This window comes from Cicer arietinum, chromosome 7 (genome assembly GCF_000331145.2).
Source record: "Cicer arietinum cultivar CDC Frontier isolate Library 1 chromosome 7, Cicar.CDCFrontier_v2.0, whole genome shotgun sequence".
Taxonomy (NCBI): Eukaryota; Viridiplantae; Streptophyta; class Magnoliopsida; order Fabales; family Fabaceae; genus Cicer; species Cicer arietinum.
Window position 1 is genome coordinate 4,717,326 of NC_021166.2, and position 18,820 is coordinate 4,736,145.

General features: G+C 26.9%; 5 protein-coding genes across 7 annotated transcripts; 3 read left to right on the plus strand and 2 right to left on the minus strand.

Moving 5' to 3' along the window:
• Positions 1–654: 654 nt before the first annotated feature.
• On the minus strand, positions 655–1,388 carry LOC101511589 (ABA-responsive protein ABR18-like). The gene is given in 4 exon segments (NM_001309698.1): positions 655–969; positions 972–979; positions 981–1,088; positions 1,184–1,388. Coding segments are annotated over 4 exon segments (474 nt in total). The 5' UTR covers positions 1,365–1,388; the 3' UTR covers positions 655–792.
• Positions 1,389–5,445: 4,057 nt separating this feature from the next.
• Positions 5,446–7,465, plus strand: LOC101511916 (nodulin-13-like). Of its 2 annotated transcripts, XM_012717900.3 has the most exons (3): positions 5,446–5,679; positions 6,684–6,869; positions 7,245–7,465. In XM_012717900.3, the coding sequence occupies exons 1-3, from the start codon at positions 5,496–5,498 to the stop codon at positions 7,256–7,258; spliced, it is 384 nt and encodes a 127-aa protein (XP_012573354.1). In that variant the 5' UTR covers positions 5,446–5,495; the 3' UTR covers positions 7,259–7,465. The 2 variants fall into 2 exon arrangements, with proteins under 2 accessions (XP_012573354.1, XP_004508177.1); XM_004508120.4 differs by lacking the exon at positions 7,245–7,465 and having other exon boundaries at positions 5,447–5,679; positions 6,684–7,203.
• Positions 7,466–8,006: 541 nt separating this feature from the next.
• LOC101512247 (large ribosomal subunit protein eL14) lies at positions 8,007–9,673 on the minus strand. The gene is made up of 5 exons (XM_004508121.4): positions 9,508–9,673; positions 9,291–9,392; positions 8,556–8,685; positions 8,368–8,480; positions 8,007–8,220 (listed from the first exon to the last, which is right to left on the minus strand). Exons 1-5 carry the CDS (start codon positions 9,508–9,510, stop codon positions 8,167–8,169), a joined length of 402 nt encoding a protein of 133 aa, XP_004508178.1. The 5' UTR covers positions 9,511–9,673; the 3' UTR covers positions 8,007–8,166.
• Positions 9,674–15,088: 5,415 nt separating this feature from the next.
• On the plus strand, positions 15,089–16,714 carry LOC101512575 (pathogenesis-related protein STH-2-like). Its single transcript, XM_004508122.4, has 2 exons — positions 15,089–15,432; positions 16,175–16,714. The coding sequence occupies exons 1-2, from the start codon at positions 15,249–15,251 to the stop codon at positions 16,471–16,473; spliced, it is 483 nt and encodes a 160-aa protein (XP_004508179.1). The 5' UTR covers positions 15,089–15,248; the 3' UTR covers positions 16,474–16,714.
• A 156-nt stretch (positions 16,715–16,870) lies between these two features.
• On the plus strand, positions 16,871–18,726 carry LOC101512882 (uncharacterized). Of its 2 annotated transcripts, none has more exons than XM_004508123.4 (3): positions 16,871–17,289; positions 17,449–17,533; positions 17,612–18,726. In XM_004508123.4, the coding sequence occupies exons 1-3, from the start codon at positions 17,272–17,274 to the stop codon at positions 18,289–18,291; spliced, it is 783 nt and encodes a 260-aa protein (XP_004508180.2). In that variant the 5' UTR covers positions 16,871–17,271; the 3' UTR covers positions 18,292–18,726. The 2 variants fall into 2 exon arrangements, with proteins under 2 accessions (XP_004508180.2, XP_073226815.1); XM_073370714.1 differs by having other exon boundaries at positions 16,871–17,028.
• Positions 18,727–18,820: the final 94 nt, after the last annotated feature.

Here is an 18,820-nt window from a genome sequence, read left to right on the forward strand (position 1 = left end):
TCTTCATATTTAACCCACAACCATTAGTGCATATTATCGAGTGAGAGGAAGAGAATTTAATTGTTTTTATAGAATGGTTGGTCAACATAGACCAAATTTTGAGGGTTGGTGTCACTTCCTTTAGTATGTAATTTAGTATTTGAGCTTGTTTAGAAAATCATCATGTCCTCGTCGGAGCATATCAATTATGCATCCTCAAATATTGTCTTTAAACACTTGTATGTGATTATTGTATACCTCCTCGCAACTTCTTTTTTCTTTTTGTTTTAGATGTTTCATTGTAATTTTTTAGATGCTTGTAATTCGTGGTTATATCACTATCAACTTGAAAGGTGGTAATAGAAATAATAATTGTGTAGGAACTTAATTATTACTTTATTAACACTTAGTTACAACTCGCTTACTAGTTAGTTAGTTTGTTTATTCGCACAAACTATTTGTATAGAACATCTACTCATTTACTATATTTTATCAATATATCAATTATGAACTTTAAAAAGTAATTCTCTCTAAGGCAAACTCTAACATATATATTTTAATAGAAAATTAAAATGTATCCAGTGCAAAGTATAATATGGATATATGTTTTAGTTGTACTCATAAAATTACTAAATTTAACAAGTGCAACAAAAAAGTATTATTTGAAAGCTGTTTTTCATAAGTATTAATTTATTTAATTTTTATTGATAGAGTGAGATACAATGACATGAAATGTCACATTTGAGGAGAAAAGGGAAAAATCAACAAGAGAACAATTTATTAGATTGGAAGCTGACATAGTTGAAGGATGGATCAGTTGTAATTAGGATTGGCCAAAACGTAACCCTCAATGGCCTTGAAAAGAGCATCACCCTTTGCCTTTCCTTCTTGAACCTCCTTTTCATTGGGCTTAGCATCTCCTTTGGTTTGATATTTGACACTCACCTTCCCAATGGACCCTCCATTTGGGCCTTCACACAATTTTGCCTCAAATGATATCTTTTCCACTGTCTCTGACAATCCTGCACCCCCAACTATGCTGTAATTATATCCCAAATTTGCCTCATCAATTGCTTCTATTTTGTGCAACACATACAAGGTTTGTCCACCTGCATACATATATGTTTATTAATTAATTCATCATATTTATCATTTCTACTAATTTATTAACATTTGTCTATAAAAAAATATAATATACAATTACCCTCGACGAAAGTGAGTTTCTTGATGGTTCCAGGGCCACCATTTCCCTCAACAGTTTCAACAGTCTTAATGGCATCAACAGCCTTTGGAATGATGACATCAGCATCTTTCACCATAGCTTTGTAAAGCTTGGCAGGAGGGACAGTAGAGGCGGTTTCTTGCTCAAATGTGAATACACCCATGATTAATTAATTTGGTTTATACTATGAGTTTGAGAGAACAATATATACTATGTGTGTGCCTTATAAGATGAGGAAAAGCTTTCTATTTATAGGCACTGGCTTGTCTGTGGGAACCTCAATTCCTTTCCTGTGTGAATTTGTTGACTCAACATGTCATGTCACAAACAAGAGTCAAGTTGTTGCCACACTTTTCAAAAAAAATTAATAGACACAGTATTTTTTTCATCCTTATCTTGTTTTCAAAATAGATTTTCTTATATTTCGCTTTAAAACTAATAAATATATACAAAATGCTTTATTTTTTCTACTTCTTGTGGGGATAGAACCATGTATTATTTTATCATTTTTAACAAATAAAAATATATTAAATATATATAGTCAGCATCTCCAATCTCTTGAAAGAGACAAAAAATTTCTTTCAAGTAATTGTATTTTAATCTTACAACCTCCTAAAAATAAAAAATAAAATAGAATATTTCATATATTAATTTTAAAGTATGGTATATTAATTTTTTTTTTAAAGATAAAAGAAAAAATCTACACTTCTACTCTCTTTTTATACTTTGAAAGAGATATATTGTTAATGTGATAAAAAGAGAAAAATAAAATGATGATAAGATATTGAATAAGTGTAAGATAGTTATAGATGTATATATGAGATCATTACTCCATTATAGATATCCATGTATCTCTGTTTTATTAAAGTGACCATTTTCATAAGGAAAAAAAAGTATATCCACTTATCTTAGTTATAAAAAACAAAATTTGATAGATAAAAATTAACATATTTAATTAAAAGTTTAAATTTAATATATCTATTTTTATAGACACAATTTAATTCAAACTAAAAAAAGTAAGACAAATCAAGTTCAAGAATGGTGTACTATATCTATATGCATTGAGTGCTGTGAAATAATTATGCGGTGGCGTGTAATGTTGACAAAAATTGATACTATTATAGACGCCCTTCCAGAATAACCTCTTTTGTAGTTTTTATTTTTATCTTTCGACTCTATAATTATTAAAAATAAAAATAAAATAATTCAGAATTCAATTAAAAAATAAATAATATTATTTGATTAAGAATTGTTCTAATTAGATTTTTTGTTTTTTGTTTTTCATTTATCTTAACAAAATACAAGTGAATGTATATGGGCGATGCTACTAAATTGCGTTAGGTCAACTATTATAAGTTTAATTGTTATTTTAGTTTATTTATTTTATTGATTCACAAAATTGATTCTCTTATTTTAATAGTCGATAATTTTGATCATTTATTCTGATTTTTTAATTAAAATATAACGACGTGAGATATTTTAAATAACGTGACATATGATAATGTAAAATAATTAATACCTATGAAATTGAAATAAAATGCAGTAAAAATTTAGCTTTTAACTTCAGAATTTTTTTATATTTTTAATTTAATAATGACATATAAATAACAAATGAATCTAGATGGTTCTATATTATAACATTGTATGTAACGTTATTAAAAATATGCAAATTTCACATTTTAAAAAATAAGCGGACCATTTCTATAATTTGATATTAATAGAGTGACTAAAACTACAATCAAGTCATTATTATATTAATATGTATAATATATACATTTGTAATTATGACAAGTAATGTCACACCAATAAAAAGTTACAAGCCAAAAATAGTTAAAATAAATATTGAAGTTCATAAAATAACGATGAATTATTACATGTCTTTAAAAACAATTTCTAATTTATTAAAATTCCAACTATGGGTTTCAACAACAATAAATAAAAAAATATAATATAAATAAGAAATATGATAAGAATTTACAAAATATTAAGTGGCCAAAATACCTAATATAATATCAATAAAGTACTTGAACCATAGTTCACATAAACACCAAATTACAATTACATTGAACACTTAATAAAATATTATATTACCAATAATATGTCGAAAGAATATGATAATTATCAACATAACATTATTATTATTTTTTAATTTATACCAAAAATAATTGTATCTAGGATCCATATGTGAGATTACAATTATACAAATCAATAATAGTTATGTTTGAAAGTGTGTGATAGATCATGATATATTTATCTCGAATACAACTCTTAAAACAATGTCATTAATTCTAAACTCATTTGACAAATATGCATATTGTTAGATTAAGTATTATCTATCTAATTTGAATTCGAAACTTTACAATTGTGTGTGAGTTTTTGATGATAATTGTATTATATCACTTTTAGAAGAAGAAAAAACTCTTCAAACAATTAGATTTTAAATACTCTCACTACAAAAATTAGAGTTTTATATAACAAAATTAATAAAAGATTTTAGAGTTTAAATTATTTAAATATTTTGGAAAGAGTTCCTTTTATATCTATAATTGCATATTTTATAATAACAAAATGAGTAGTAAACATCGTAAACAAATATATCTTTTATGTATAAGGGTTGAAAAACAGTTGTTAAATTACGACTAACCTCAAAAATTGTTACATTTATCTTTTATATCTTTTATAGTAATATTACTGAACTCGAATGACTTTCGAATCTATGAAATCTTTTAAAGTGTAATCTCAAATGATTTATAAATCAAAGATAAACTCTTCCATTAAAATATATAACTTAATTTAACATTAATGTCAAATATTATATTTAAAAATATCATATTCTCAAATTCAAACCAACATTTGTGAATATGATATTTTAAAATACAATTTACTTTAAAATTTTCAATATATTAAATATTAATTATTTGACAAAACACGAAATTTTTGATACTACAAGTGCCATCGTGCATCTTTCTTGCGAGTGGGCCTCATATATCAACTTCATCTTCTACCACATTTTTTTATTTATTTTAATGATAAATTCTATTATAATTAACTCACACAAACGTGAGATCCCAAATTTAAACTATATCTTAAGAATTTTTCTAACACAATTGAAATATCACTTTCTTATGTTTTTCACCATATTTTGTAAGTGTCATATGATAGTTTTGTCGAGGCCTTAAATGACATATACATTTATGAAACTCTTATTTTCACTCCTAGAATAGAGTGCTTCCTTACATTTATGAAAATTTATAAAGCTTATATTTGCAACACTTATTCAGTCTTAAATATATAAAAAGTTAAATTAATAAAAAATTAATATATTTAATTTAAAATTTAAATGAAATACATCAATTTTTATTATCTTTATTTTCTTTTATATTTAAAATAAAATATAGTATTTTATATTTAAGTTTCAATAAAATATAATAAATATTTCCTATAAAATGTATAGTATGACATTTAAAATATAGAATATAATTATTATATATTGTGTAAAAAAGTTTTATTCTATCAATTTATCAAAACCATGGAGATGACTCTATAGATAATTTTAGTAAAAGTTAAACATATATAATAATTTTTATATTAATTATATATAAATTAAATTATAAAACTTTTTTTAAATATAAAATATTTGTAGAGGACAGTTATAGAATTTTAGATATTATGTATCTCGTAATTTTTGTGTGTTGAAAATATTATAAACTATATAGTTGCAATTGTTTTTCCATAGACTTTTGCCCTCTTCTTATAAAAGAAAGAAAAAGAAAAAGAAAAAGAAACCATTCATAGACCGTAGAGGTATCGGTTCCACATAGGAGCGGTTACTTTTTATTTTTTATAGCTTAGGCCTTAAGTTACTTTATGATAATGCACACATTTAACCAACAGAATAACTTGTAATAGAACAAATAAGTTGTTCTTCTACAAGAAACAAATTTATTACTCCAATGAACTAAACAAACAAATTTATTACTCCAATGAACTAAACCAATATTTACTTTGAATTCAATTTAGATTAATTAATATATCAATATTAGAAAAGTTGTTGTATTTAATCTAATTTAGATTAATTAATATATCAATATTTTAAATATTACTTTTGAACAAAAGAATGCATGCAACTACTTTGTTTTTATTCAGCATTAAATTGAAATTAATGGAATTAACTTTCTTGCTCTAGGGGCAACATAACAGTGACCTTGCAGCAGCTATAAATTAATGCATATATATACATATTTTTATTTACCATTGTCTATTCAACAATAGTTATCTAAAGTAGTTAGAAATAATGGGTGTTTTCAGTACAGAAAGTGAGTTTGTTTCCTCTATTTCTGCTGAAACATTATTCAAAGCCATTGCTGAAGATAGTATTGATATATTCCCCAAAGCTTTACCAAGCTTATTTGAGAGTGCTGAAATCATTGAAGGAGATGGAGGTCCTGGAACCATTAAAAAGCTTAATATTATCGGAGGTAATTAATATACTACTATTTATTAACTTTGATATTATAGTTTTTTTAATGGAACAACAATCATAGCATTTCAACCATGAAATTAATAAAAATTCTATTTTTACCAAATAGTTTTATTCAAGTAATTAATGAGTTTCAGCGATTAAAAAAAAGATTTAATGAAAGATGAATGTTTATGAGAATTTGTATTCAAACTATGACTTAAACAATTTGTTAACCAATTTTACTTATCTCACGATTGAATTTCGAATTAGAAGAGTCTTTGACTCTAAAAACCAAATGGTTATAATAATAATTACAATATTATATTCATTGTTTTAAATTGGTAGAATACATCGATCGAGAACAACACAAATTTAAGGTCATTAGAATTGAAAATAATGAATTTGTCAACAAATTCACAACATTCAGATTAATAGCATAACATAACAAAATGACTACAAATGTAACAAAAATAAAGTGCACGGAATATTCATGTATCTGAATTTGTATCTTTGACGACGTCAAAACTATTGATTGAATTTGTAATAGATCAAAGACAATCTTTTAATTTGAATCAAACGAACACTGTAACAAAATGGAAAATAAAACAACGTTGCACAGAGACGACAAATAAAACAACGTTGTGTTTAAATGACAAAATCACGAAAGAAAAACTGAATTTATGTGCACATGCAAAATTCAAAGATTCATCATACTTTGATTTGGTGAGTGATCGCCGATGGTCAAAAGATTATTAGTTATCCCCTTTCATTTTCTCTAAATCATGTTAAAGAGACCGTTAGTGTTTGTGCTCATCATTTAACTTGTTTTGCTTTAGATTTCATAGACTCAATTTGTACGAATTTGTCCTTCTTATACCACTTCTTTCATTTCAGCTGCTTAAAGAATGTGATTGTGCTTGTTAATTTGTGTTTAATTATATATAATATTGAAACAATTGATTCCATGACTATAATTATATTTATATATAGTATGAATTGAGTAATTGGGTGTGCATGCAGGTTTAGGGAGTGTGAAGAACCGGGTAGATGCGATTGACAAAGCAAACTATGTGTACAATTATAGTATAAATGAAGGTATTGCTTTGTCAGATCAACCTCTAGAGAAGATATCTTTTGAGTACAAATTGGTGCCAAATCCTGATGGAGGATGCATTGTGAAGTCAACAATCAAATATTATACCAAAGGTGATGCTCAACTTTCTCAACAATATTTGGATGATGGAAATGAGAGATGCAATAGTTTCACCAAGGCTGTTGTGGATTACCTTCAACAAAATCCTAATTACAACTAATTAATTAACTAATTCAGTGTTACTAATTAATAATAATGGGATCCATTTATTTGTTGTGTTATGTTCCAATAATTAACATTTCAATTTGCTTTATGAGAATAGTTAGTTTGTGCTTTACTTAAAAGTGGTTTGTATACCTAAGCTCTTACTATTACTACCTATAGCATTATTAAATAATTATAAATTTAAGTTTGCTCTATGATTAATATATTTAGCATTTTATGTTTTGCCTTTTGTTGTTGATTTCCTATACAAAACAATGTTGTAGAAAGTGATGCATAAGAGCTCAAGCAAAAGGAGGGGAGTATTCAAATTACATTTTAATGTAATAGCCTGAGGCGAAAATGATCCATGATAGTGTGACTTATGTTAGAGTTGAGGTACTTATTTAAGGGCAGGTTATTGCTCTGAGAAAGAATGAAAACTTTCCGATTGACAAAAAACATTGTTAAATAAACGTGATTTATAATAATTTGCAAATTTATACCACTGTTCTGGTTAGATTTAAAAAAAAAAGTTAAAAGTGAATGTCACAATTCAAACTAAACTTAATTAATAGTCATTTTTTTCGTAGTTGGTAGGTAGAAAAAGAACATACATCTAATAGTCATTTTTGCCCCTACAATATTAGTCATATGCATGACATTAGGAGCAAAAAAAATGTATGGATTAACAATAAGTTGGTTGGGATTATAATGGATGCATTAAAATAATCGGTTGTTAAAAAATTTAAATCCATTTGAAACATTCAATCAATTCTATCATATATATATAACAAAAAGTCATCCAGTTCATACAAGTATTGAAAACTAGTACTGATTTTGACATCAACAAATCAAATCAGCAGTATAAAATATTTAGATTATGACCAGATTAGCAGTATGAAGGAAATGTAAAGAAATGGCATGAAAAACATATTCCAGTTGTGGTAAAAATATAACTGAAAAAATAATGACTTTAAAAAATGAATTTTGCATCATTTGCGGCTTAAGATTTCTATTAGTCTGAGAACATCTTGAAAACCAAAATATGAAATCATAAAGAACTAACATCAATTCACTAATATGAGCTCTCGAAACAAACCATTCTTGGAAGTCACTCAATGATTACACAAAATCTCATATAACAAACTAAGGTGTACTAATCAAAAGAAATTCATTGAAAAATTCAAAAATTAACCATTAATATGCCTAAGATGCGGTCTTCTTCAGCTTAGCAAGCTCTTGCCTAACAACGGCTGCCCTCTGCACAAGCCATTATTAATATATATTAATACATAATTCAAACTTTATTTGCTCTCATACAAATACAAGTAACTCCACCAAATACTATTAACACCAGAAATACTCAAATAAGTAAAATAATAGGCTGATAAATTGAATTAAACAAACCTTGATCTTTGCCAACATTATCTTGAACCTATCAAAATCATTGAGGGATGCCCTAGTCTTCCTCACAATAAGTTTTCTTCCCCATGAGCTCTTCTCCCACTTGTTCTTAACATCTGTTTTAATATCAATACAAATCATGAACAAAAGAATACAATTAAAAAATCAAGTACATAAGACTTGGTACCAACCAGCAGCCTCCATGGCTTTGATGAGATCCTTCTTCTTTGGGACCCTCTTAATATCAATCTTGATGTCAGTGAGTGAGAGCCTCTTGAAATTCAAAGGAGACCTCTCCATATCCGGAGCATCAACAAGAGCCTGTCAACATACAGTGAACAAATTATACTACACGGATTCAACATTTATATAACAACAAGCATAACTAACTCATCAACAACAGTGTTGTCATTAATAAATGGCGGAATATTGCAGTTTGTTCAAATTCTGCAACACAACAGTTCTACAACACCGACATAGCCCTTATTGCAAGGGCATTATGTTATAAATAAATAGTGTATCACAAAACAGGCTCTTGAACAAACTCCACTATGCTATTATGCCTCAATAGCAGAAAATTAACAACACTGATCAACAAAACAGACAAATCAAGCTTTTCCGAAGCAATTTGATAACACTAATAGACAATCAAATAACTCAACTTAATTTAATGAAACACATGAACGCAAAAACCAAAGCAAATCAAGTAGCTAAAGCAAACCTAAATCCACCCATAAAAAACTACCATAAATTTTTTTTCTGGCTATGAAAATCATGACAACAATTAACCAACACCCAGATGAAAATATTCAAACTTTTTCGCTTTAAACTTCTAAGAAACCAAACAAAACAAATGGGTACCATGTGGATCTAATAAAAATAAAAAAAAAAGTGGTAGAAGTAAGAGAAAGAGGAATATAACATACTCTGGTTTGGTCGATGACATCAACGATAACAACGAGTTTACCATAGTCTTTTCCGTAGTTGACAAGAGCAACTCTTCCAATCTCAACGTACCTCTTGAAAGGCTGCAAAACAGATAAGAAAAAACAAAAAGCACAATGGTTTTTATTAGAATTAGAATGAGAAAAGCACAGAAGTAGGAACAAAAGTGTGTGAAGAGGTTGATTTCTGAGTACTCACCATTTTCTCGGACGGGGATTCTACGACCGAAGCTGAAGCAGAGAGGCAACTAGGGTTTTTGTTGTGAGACAAAGAGCCAAACAGCTTAGGAACATTGATTTGTTGGAACAGCGATTTAAGATGTGTTGGGCTTAGAATGTTTGGTCTGTAAGGAAGCCCAGTAGAGTTGTTTTGAGGGCCCAACTTTACCCACACATCTTTAAAAAAAAATATTTATTCCTAAAGAAATATTTAAATGCCGTCTTAGATTTTCTATTTTATTTTATTTCATTTACGATTTTTGTTCTGTTATTTTTATTTTGTTAAATTGGTCCTCGATTTTTAAAATATATTCGCACGGAAACAAACGGACGATCTTAATAAATAAATTGTTATTTTAATATATATATATATATATATATATATCAATTTTTATAAATTTTATTTATATTAAATACATAACTTGACTTACAAAAATAATTTACAATGAAAAAATAAAATTTTTTAATCATAACCTAACTTAAAAACTACTTTCTTACCCGATCAATGTTACTGATAAAAAACATGACTCCAACACCACTCTTTAATCTTGATGATACCTTATTTTTTTATTTTCCAAAGAATCTTTTTTTCTTTCCAAAAAAACTTATTATAAAACAATACTTTTAATTTTAAACAAATAAAAACAATAATTATTAAAAAATTAAATAATGAGATTAGATGAAATAATAATTTTTAAAATAATGGACATGACATGTATAAATTAAGTAAATTAGTAAATGTAAAGATAAGTAAGTAACTTAATAATGAATTTTTATTTTTATTATTCATATGTTATTTATATGAAATACATGACATTTAAGAATTCATGTAAATTTTGGTGTATTTAATGGCAAAATATTTTTCATTTCGGTGCTACTCACAAAATACTACAGAGAAATAATCTTCCCATTATAAAAAAGTTACAATACACATAAAAACTATGATTATCTTTTATATTTGAATGACTCTTTTGAATTCTTTTATCTTTGAATGAATCCTTTGATTTTTTTTGAATTTGCATGATATTTAAAAATAAATTTTGAATATAAAATGTATAGTATATTAGTAAAATTAAAAGTAACTATTTAAAATAGTAGTTTTTGAAAAATTATTATACACTTTCACATAACTGTCAACTCATCAAATCATGATGTAATAGATTGGTTAAAGTAGTGTTTGAAGTTTGAAGATCATGATGTAATAGATTTGTTAAAGTTAATAAAAACTGTCGAATAAATGTAATGAATTGTATTTTTTTTTTAATTCCTAAATAAATTTATTTTTCTTTCAATTTTCTGGAAATAAGCCTAAATAAATTTTATATTTACTTAAATAAATTATTATTATTTGACATAGATGTACAATCTTTTGAGACAAAAGTACATAGTACAATCTTTTGAGGCAAAATTCAAAAACATAAACGATAAATAATATATATATAACAAAATAGTAATATTTTTTATAAATAAAATAATAATGTCATATCGAAATAAATTTACCATAATTCATGTGAACATATTTACCAAATTAATTGATGTCAACAAATATAAATATGAAACACATTTAATAGACAACTAATATAATTTAAAATTTGAATTTATAAAAGAAATCATGAAACCTTGTCATCCATCAAACCATTTCCATTGCATAAAATTTATGTTTAAACCAAATTCCATGACTCATTTCTTGGAGAAATTGAAACAACAAAATCTGAATTTTTTTCAAGACATTAGAGAAAGATAAACACAAAAAAAAAAAAATGAATGATATGTATAAGGGAGACGCAAAAAATGAGAGATTATCGAAGTAAAGTCTGATGGCACCGTAAAATAAAATAAATTTTTTAATTAAATTAATTTAAAGCGGTGGTTGCTAAAGTAGTGTTTAAAAAACAAATACCTTAAAAACTGTCAATGTTTTGAATTTCTGGGAATGAAATCAATGAGTACGGAGAGGATGTGAGCAAACTGGTTTCTAATTCTCAGACCATTGTACTATTTTGCAAATTCAATTTGAATCGGTGTCGTTGTTCTATATGCTACAGAGTTAGACGTAGACACAATACCAAGAGAACGAAAGTTGTACACAACTCTCTCACGAATAGTAGTCTCAAATCGAGAAATAAGAATTTTTCGTTGTTTGAATATTATCACCCTAACAATATGAAACACAATTTTGTTAAATTAATAACATAACAAATAAAAGTTTGTGTATAATTTAAAACTTTGAATTTATAAAAATTAAAAAAAAAATATTAAACCTCGTCATCCATCAATAACATTTCCATAGCATAAAATTTATAGATGATGACAGAAATATCGCACAGCTCCAACAACCAAATTCCATAACTCATTTTTTTGGAGAAATTGAAGCATATGATTTTTTTTGTTCAGACATTGGAGAACGATAAAATGAGAATGAGAGATTATTGAGAAGAGACGGTTAACTGAGGACGAAATTAAGAAGGGAATCTGAAGACACCAAAAGAATTAGTAAAATAAAAAAAATAAAAAATAATATAAAATAAATTTTTTAAATTAAGTTGAATCGGTGGTTGATAAAGTCGTGTTTAAAAAATAATTTATTTTTTATTTTTTAATTGACCACTAAATTCTCAACTGTCAAGTTGTGGTGTATTGTATTTTATTTTTAATTTATTATTCTTATTTTTTTTAATTGGTCATTAACTTCTCAATCGTGTGTAAAGTCGTGATGAAATGAAACTTTAATTTTATTGTAAAAACAAAAATCTGCACAATGAGTTATTATTCCTATTAATAGAAACTTGATATTTTCCTAACACTCTGCCTAGCTAACACGTGTCAAACTTGCCAAATTATAAGTTTGCTTTATTATAATGTATAGATTGTTATATTAATATATATACATATATATCAATTCTCATAAATTTTATTGATAGCACCGCTCTTTAACGATGATACCTTATGTTTGAATTCTCCAAAGAATTTTTTTTCTTTCCAACAAAACTTATTATAAAACAATACTTTTAATTTTAAATAAATAAAAACAATAATTATTAAATAAATAAATAATTAGATCAGATGAAATAAGAATTTTTAAAATAATGGACATAACATATATAATTTAAGTATGTTATTTATATGAAATACATGATATTTAAAAATTTATGTAAATTTTGTTGAAATATATTTCATTTCGGTACTACTCACAAAATACTACAGAAAAATAATCTCCTCATTACAAAAAAAATTACAAATCTTTTATCTTTAAATTTGCATGTTAGTCTTCATTAATCTTTCATTTCTTTTCAATTTGCATGATATTTAATAATAAATTTAGAATGTAAAATGTATAATAGATTAGTAAAATAGTAGTTTTAAAAAAATCATTACACATTTTCACAAAAACTCGTCAAATCGTAGTGGAACAAATTTGTTAAATCAGTGGTTGAAGTTTGAAAAACCATTACTCCTACATAAAAACTGTGAAATCGATAATAAATTATATTTTTTTTAATTTCTAAATAAATTTTATATTTATTTAAATATATTATTATTTTTCTCTTCAATATAACTTTGTCCTACCAGTGTTTAAGATGTGTTGGGCTTAGAATGTTTGGTTGTAAAGAAGCCAGAGTTGTTTTGAGGGCCCAATTTTACCCACACATCTTTAAAAAAAAAATTTTATTCGTAAAAAAATATTTAAATGCAGTCTTAGATTTTCTATTTTATTTTATTTTATTTACGAATTTTGTTCTGTTATTTTTACTTTGTTAAATTGGTCCTCGATTTTTAAAATATATTACATTCTCTTTACTTATTAATTGAATGAATTTGCATTTTAATTATAAAAATTTTAGGAATTGATCAATTTAATTATTAAATTTTACAAGATAATAATTTAATCTTTTAAATTAAAAAATATTATTTAATTTATTTAACTTTTTCAAAATTTACACATGATTTTAAAGGTTAAATGTTTGTTTTGATGCATCAAAAAACTATTTAAATTAATATATATATATATATATATATATGTTATTCGTTTTGATGAATATTAAAAACATATATATATTTTTTACTATTAAAAAATGGATGTAATTACTGTACAAGAAAGTATTTTGCTGTTTAAGAAGGTATTTTAGCATAGGACGAGGATCCTCTTCCAGATAAAAATTGTATTGCCTTTTACAATTGACATAAAACTCAAGTACTTAATTCATCATAAATGAACACGAGAAAGCACATTTTTTGTGTTAGAAACTCTATCTCAACATTGCAACATGCTAATAAGAAAATAGTAACATGCAAATAGCACATAGGTGGCTCATACTAATTTAGCCTCTAGTCAATTAACTTTCAAAGTCCAAAAAGCTCATTTTAAAAAAGAATTTACTAAACTTTTTAATATTTAGTTATTTATTGAGATTTTTACTAAAGCCCCTGAACCATTATTTTTTGTCAATTGAAATTTATTTTTTTAAAAATATTCAAAATTCATTTTATTTAAAAAAAAAATTCTCAAAAAAAAAATATTAAATCATTATTTTTCTCAAAAAAAAATTCTACTTGCAATTTTTTTTATTTAAAAATTGTACCAAAACAATCAAACAGAGAAAAAATAAATAAATAATTTTTGTTATAAAAAAATCAAAAGGATTTTATGGTAAAAATTTCATAAATATTTTTTGAAATAACAAATTTAAAGATAAATTTAAAAAAATTAACTCATAGGCCCCACTTTTAGAGTTTTTTTAACTTTGAGATTTTATTTTTTGAATTTTTTAAATATGATTTATTTACCCCTCTTATATGTAGTTTATGTCAATAATTAACTAATTTATGAAATTGACACGTATAGTCGTTGCACTCCAAAAAATTAATATAATCAATACTTATTTAGACACATACTAAAAAATATACATTATTTAAATTTTCTATCTTGTATTTTTTTTTCTTATTTACGTAAGTATGCTTAAATATGTGTCTAAGTGTCTTTTGACCACACAAGTCTTAGTGCACCCGGATTTATAAAAATAAATAAAGTTAAATATATAAGAATATATAAAAAATCTAATACAATATGATTCATTCAGAATGGTTGTGTAGTGAAGAGTAATGCACTTAGGCCCAATATATACAGAAACCTAATATCAATTTAACTCTGTATGCAGCCCCCTCTCCTGTTTTGCAACAAGGTTAGCCAATTGTCGATTAGTGTTTACATTTGTTCAAGTTAAGGTGTAACTCTTGGAACCTTGATGTTGCATGTTGCTCTATTAGTTAAATTTTTTCAAGATAAATGATGACTCAGAAAATATTCAACTTTTGGTGAAAAATCACATAAACGAGGTAGGTAAGAAACGATATATTCTTATTCTAAATTATGAATCCAACATATCAAATTCTATAATAAGGTTGGAAAAATGATCGTATTCTACCAATAGCCAACTATGTGTGGGGGCCATAAGTTTGAATAATTGAAACAAAAATACAGCCAGCAGCCACAATCATTGAAAGTCTTCAAATAAGAAAATTCTCACTCAACAAAACCAAACACATGTCCAATTAAGTCTCATTCTCATTTCCAAATCATTCAATTCAAACAAAGGGATCATTACTAAGAAACTTCATATCAAGTGCTGTTTTGGTTCTATAAAACACCAAAATCTCTCCCTCTTGATCTATATCATTCACAATTTTGATCCTTGTGATTTCTACAATCTAAAAAACTTCACTATGGGAGTCACAACCTTTACACATGAGTATTCTTCATCCGTCGCGCCATCGCGCATGTTCACGGCCTTGATCATAGATTCAAAAAATTTGCTTCCAAAACTCTTACCACAGTTTGTGAAAGATGTCAATATAATCCAAGGAGATGGAGAAGCTGGAAGCATTGAACAAGTCAATTTCAATGAGGGTTAGGAATCACATATAAACTGAAGTTCATTTCTCTTTGTTTCTTTGCGTGTCATTCTATTCGCACTTACCTTGTTAAAATATATATATATATATATATATATAATTTATATAAATTCTATATTTTAAAGTGATTTATGTAAATTTTAACTAATTAAATAATATATATTAAAAAATATATAAAATAGTAAATTGTTTAATTGCATGGAAGTAGATAAATCATGAAAAGTGGGAAGCAATTATTAAGGCAAGAGGTTCAATAATATTGGCAAGAAAGTTGACAAATATGTAGAATTTAATGTAATGGATAGGATCGGCAGTATGTATGCAGGCTGTACCCAAGACTATGGAGAGGAGTCAGTTACCGGCACCGTTGACCACTTTTAGTGCTACCTTTTTGCTATACAACTCCATTTTTTACTTTTCTTTCAATACTTCACTCTAGTTGACAATGCAAACCATAATCTTGACAAGGGTAAAGAGGTGCCCAAAGCTCCAAATACATTACAATTTCTTTAGGAGAAAAATTAGTTAATATACACATTCTATTGATATATATATATATATATATATATATATATATACTATCATTTAATTATAATCGTAAGATCACTAAAAATATTTAAATTTAATTGTATCTATCATACAGGTCGTATAAAGTATTGTTTGTGATTGATTGACTGAATAAAAAGTTCTATATGAACATTGTATCAAAATTAATATCTACTTCTTATGTTATGCAGGTAGTCCCTTCAAATATTTGAAACAAAAGATTGATGTGCTTGATAAGGAGAACTTGATTTGCAAATACACTATGATTGAAGGGGATCCATTAGGGGACAAGCTTGAGTCTATTGCTTATGAGGTGAAATTTGAAGCTACAAGTGATGGAGGTTGTTTATGTAAAATGTCAAGCAGTTACAAGACCATTGGTGATTTTGATGTTAAAGAGGAGGATGTAAAGGAAGGAAGAGAAAGCACCATTGGAATTTACAAAGTTGTGGAGTCATATCTGCTTGAGAATCCACAAGTCTATGCTTGATTCTTTATTTATTATATGTTATGTTTCATTGAGATTATACAAATTACTACAAAACTATTCAAATTTGTAATAACTGTGTGCAACCGAACATAGGGACATTTAGAATGGTTGCAAATAGTTGAATTCTTTAATAAGTTCTTAAAGCATGTGTGGCAATAAATGGTTTGAGACTAGTGGTTTGGCAAATGTATTTGTACAAGGAGTTGGAAACTATGGTATTTACATCTTGGAGATTTCAGTATTTGAGATTTTATTATACCTTTTTTTTTTAATCATTTTGAGTATTTTTTTTATACCTTTTGACTTTCGACCATAATGAGACAAAGCATGGCAATTCAAGGACAACTCAAACTATGAAAGAAACCACCACTTGTGATATTGGCCTTTTGCACTCAAATTCTAAAACAACATTTCTCTTTATTACAAATAAAATGCTAGGAATGTGAGTCTAAAAAGGGAGATATGAAATAATATACGAGTCTATGTAACTGCATACTCTAATTACATAGACAGAAAGAAACATACTCATTCATGCAACTTCTATCAGAAACTAAGGTGTGTGGCATTTATGAATTGGTCAAATCCATCACAATAAAAACAACAATACAATCTGATTTGTTTTACTTGCCTTCCATGAAAGTGAAGATTCTTTTGTTTTCCCACATCTCTTGCCTTTTACATATTCCTTGCCCGTGTAAGGCATGTAAAATTATATTCCATTCACATATTCTTCATCCATAATCTACTTTCCTTAAAATAAAAACATCATCTCTTTGATTTTTCTAATTTTACAGCTCCATGGTTCAAGAGTCACAGGTAAGGCCCTCAAAATCCTTACATTTACATTAATCAACATGTCTGTGTGATTATGGTTTTTATCAATTTTTTTAGTTTTGTGTGATTAATTATGGTTTAGATCAATTTAAACATATGACTTGACATTTTATGTAAGTGTGGCTAATCCCTCAAATGCAGACGCCTCGAATCACACAAATACAAGTCCGAGTGGACTGTAATGGATGCGTGCGAAAGATCAAGAAAGCACTCAATGGCATTCATGGTAGGTTATATGACATAATTTTCCTTCCATATGATATGCTGCAACATAACCTAACTATTTGATAAACTTGTTTTGCAGGTATAGATGATCTTCATATCGACTTTGATCGACAGAGGCTAACAATTATCGGGTGGGCAGATCCAGAAAAAGTTGTCAAAGCAATTAAGAAGACAAGGAAGACTGCTATCATTTGTTCCAATATTGAACCAACATCTTCATCTAAACCAACAAAATCAAAACCAAAACCAAAACCAATTCCACCAGCACAAGATGAAACAATACAACCAATTCCACAGGAAGCTTCAACAGCTCAAGAAACATCCTTTCCAGAACCAATGCTTGAGGCAACATCGTCATCATCATCACCGAAACCTACATGGTACAATACAAAACAACAGTGGCAGAACAAACCAGAAACTGAAGGTGTAGAGGAGGTTCATATGTTATATTATCATCAACCTAACTACATTAACACCTTCAGTTCTGGCCACAACTATGTTGAACATAGAGACAGAACATACCATAATGGCCGAGTATTTCTACAAGATCCAACACAACAACCATTGTACAATGTCACACATAGTTATAATACATACATGCCATCATCTTATGTCACTGAATATGAATGTGTAAGATCACTGTCATGGCACACACATTACAACCATATGGAACATTACAGTGGAGACTACCATGACAACAATGTAAACATTGGAGACATGTTCAGTGATGACAATCCGAATGCATGTTGCATAGTCTAGTATAGGGAGTTAGACAAAAAGACAATAATGTTCAGTGATGACAATCCCAATGCAAGTTGCATAGTCTGGTATAGGGACTTAGAAAGACAATACATGAAAAGTACAGGTTTAATTTGCTTTCTAATGTCATGATATGAGCATAATGTTGCAGAGGTTTCCATAGCATAGTAGTATCATTAGAAATTTAGACAGAAAATAAAAATACTTTTTAGTTTGCATGAGACGTGGAAGGCAGAACAAGAATAATATTCTTTATATTCTGGGTAAAAAGATAACTTTAAAAGGATAATTCGTTTCGTAGAGGCGAAAAATGCACTTTATATGCAATTTCTTATGAGTTTGTACATCTATTACAGAAGGGTGTTAAAAGGAAGATATGCATACTTTTATTGTATTAAATTAAAACAAATAAAAGAAAAATATATATTTTCAGAACAGTGTTTAACAGGCAAAAATAACTACCATTACAATTTGCTATGTTCAAGAAAAAGAGACCATGCAAGTTCTTAAAAAGTATCTAACTGTTTCT

Coding starts and splice junctions, on each gene's coding strand:
- LOC101511916 (XM_004508120.4), top strand. CDS start 5,496: ATGGGTGTTTTCAGTACAGAAAGTGAGTTTGTTTCCTCTATTTCTGCT. Junction 5,680..6,683: donor AAAGCTTAATATTATCGGAG/GTAATTAATATA, acceptor GTGTGCATGCAG/GTTTAGGGAGTGTGAAGAAC.
- LOC101512247 (XM_004508121.4), bottom strand. Junction 8,686..9,290: donor ATGTCATCGACCAAACCAGA/GTATGTTATATT, acceptor GTATGTTGACAG/GCTCTTGTTGATGCTCCGGA. Junction 8,481..8,555: donor CAAAGCCATGGAGGCTGCTG/GTTGGTACCAAG, acceptor ATATTAAAACAG/ATGTTAAGAACAAGTGGGAG.
- LOC101512882 (XM_073370714.1), top strand. CDS start 17,005: ATGCAACTTCTATCAGAAACTAAG. Junction 17,029..17,448: donor AACTTCTATCAGAAACTAAG/GTGTGTGGCATT, acceptor CCTCAAATGCAG/ACGCCTCGAATCACACAAAT. Junction 17,534..17,611: donor AGCACTCAATGGCATTCATG/GTAGGTTATATG, acceptor CTTGTTTTGCAG/GTATAGATGATCTTCATATC.
- LOC101512575 (XM_004508122.4), top strand. CDS start 15,249: ATGGGAGTCACAACCTTTACACATGAGTATTCTTCATCCGTCGCGCCA. Junction 15,433..16,174: donor ACAAGTCAATTTCAATGAGG/GTTAGGAATCAC, acceptor TATGTTATGCAG/GTAGTCCCTTCAAATATTTG.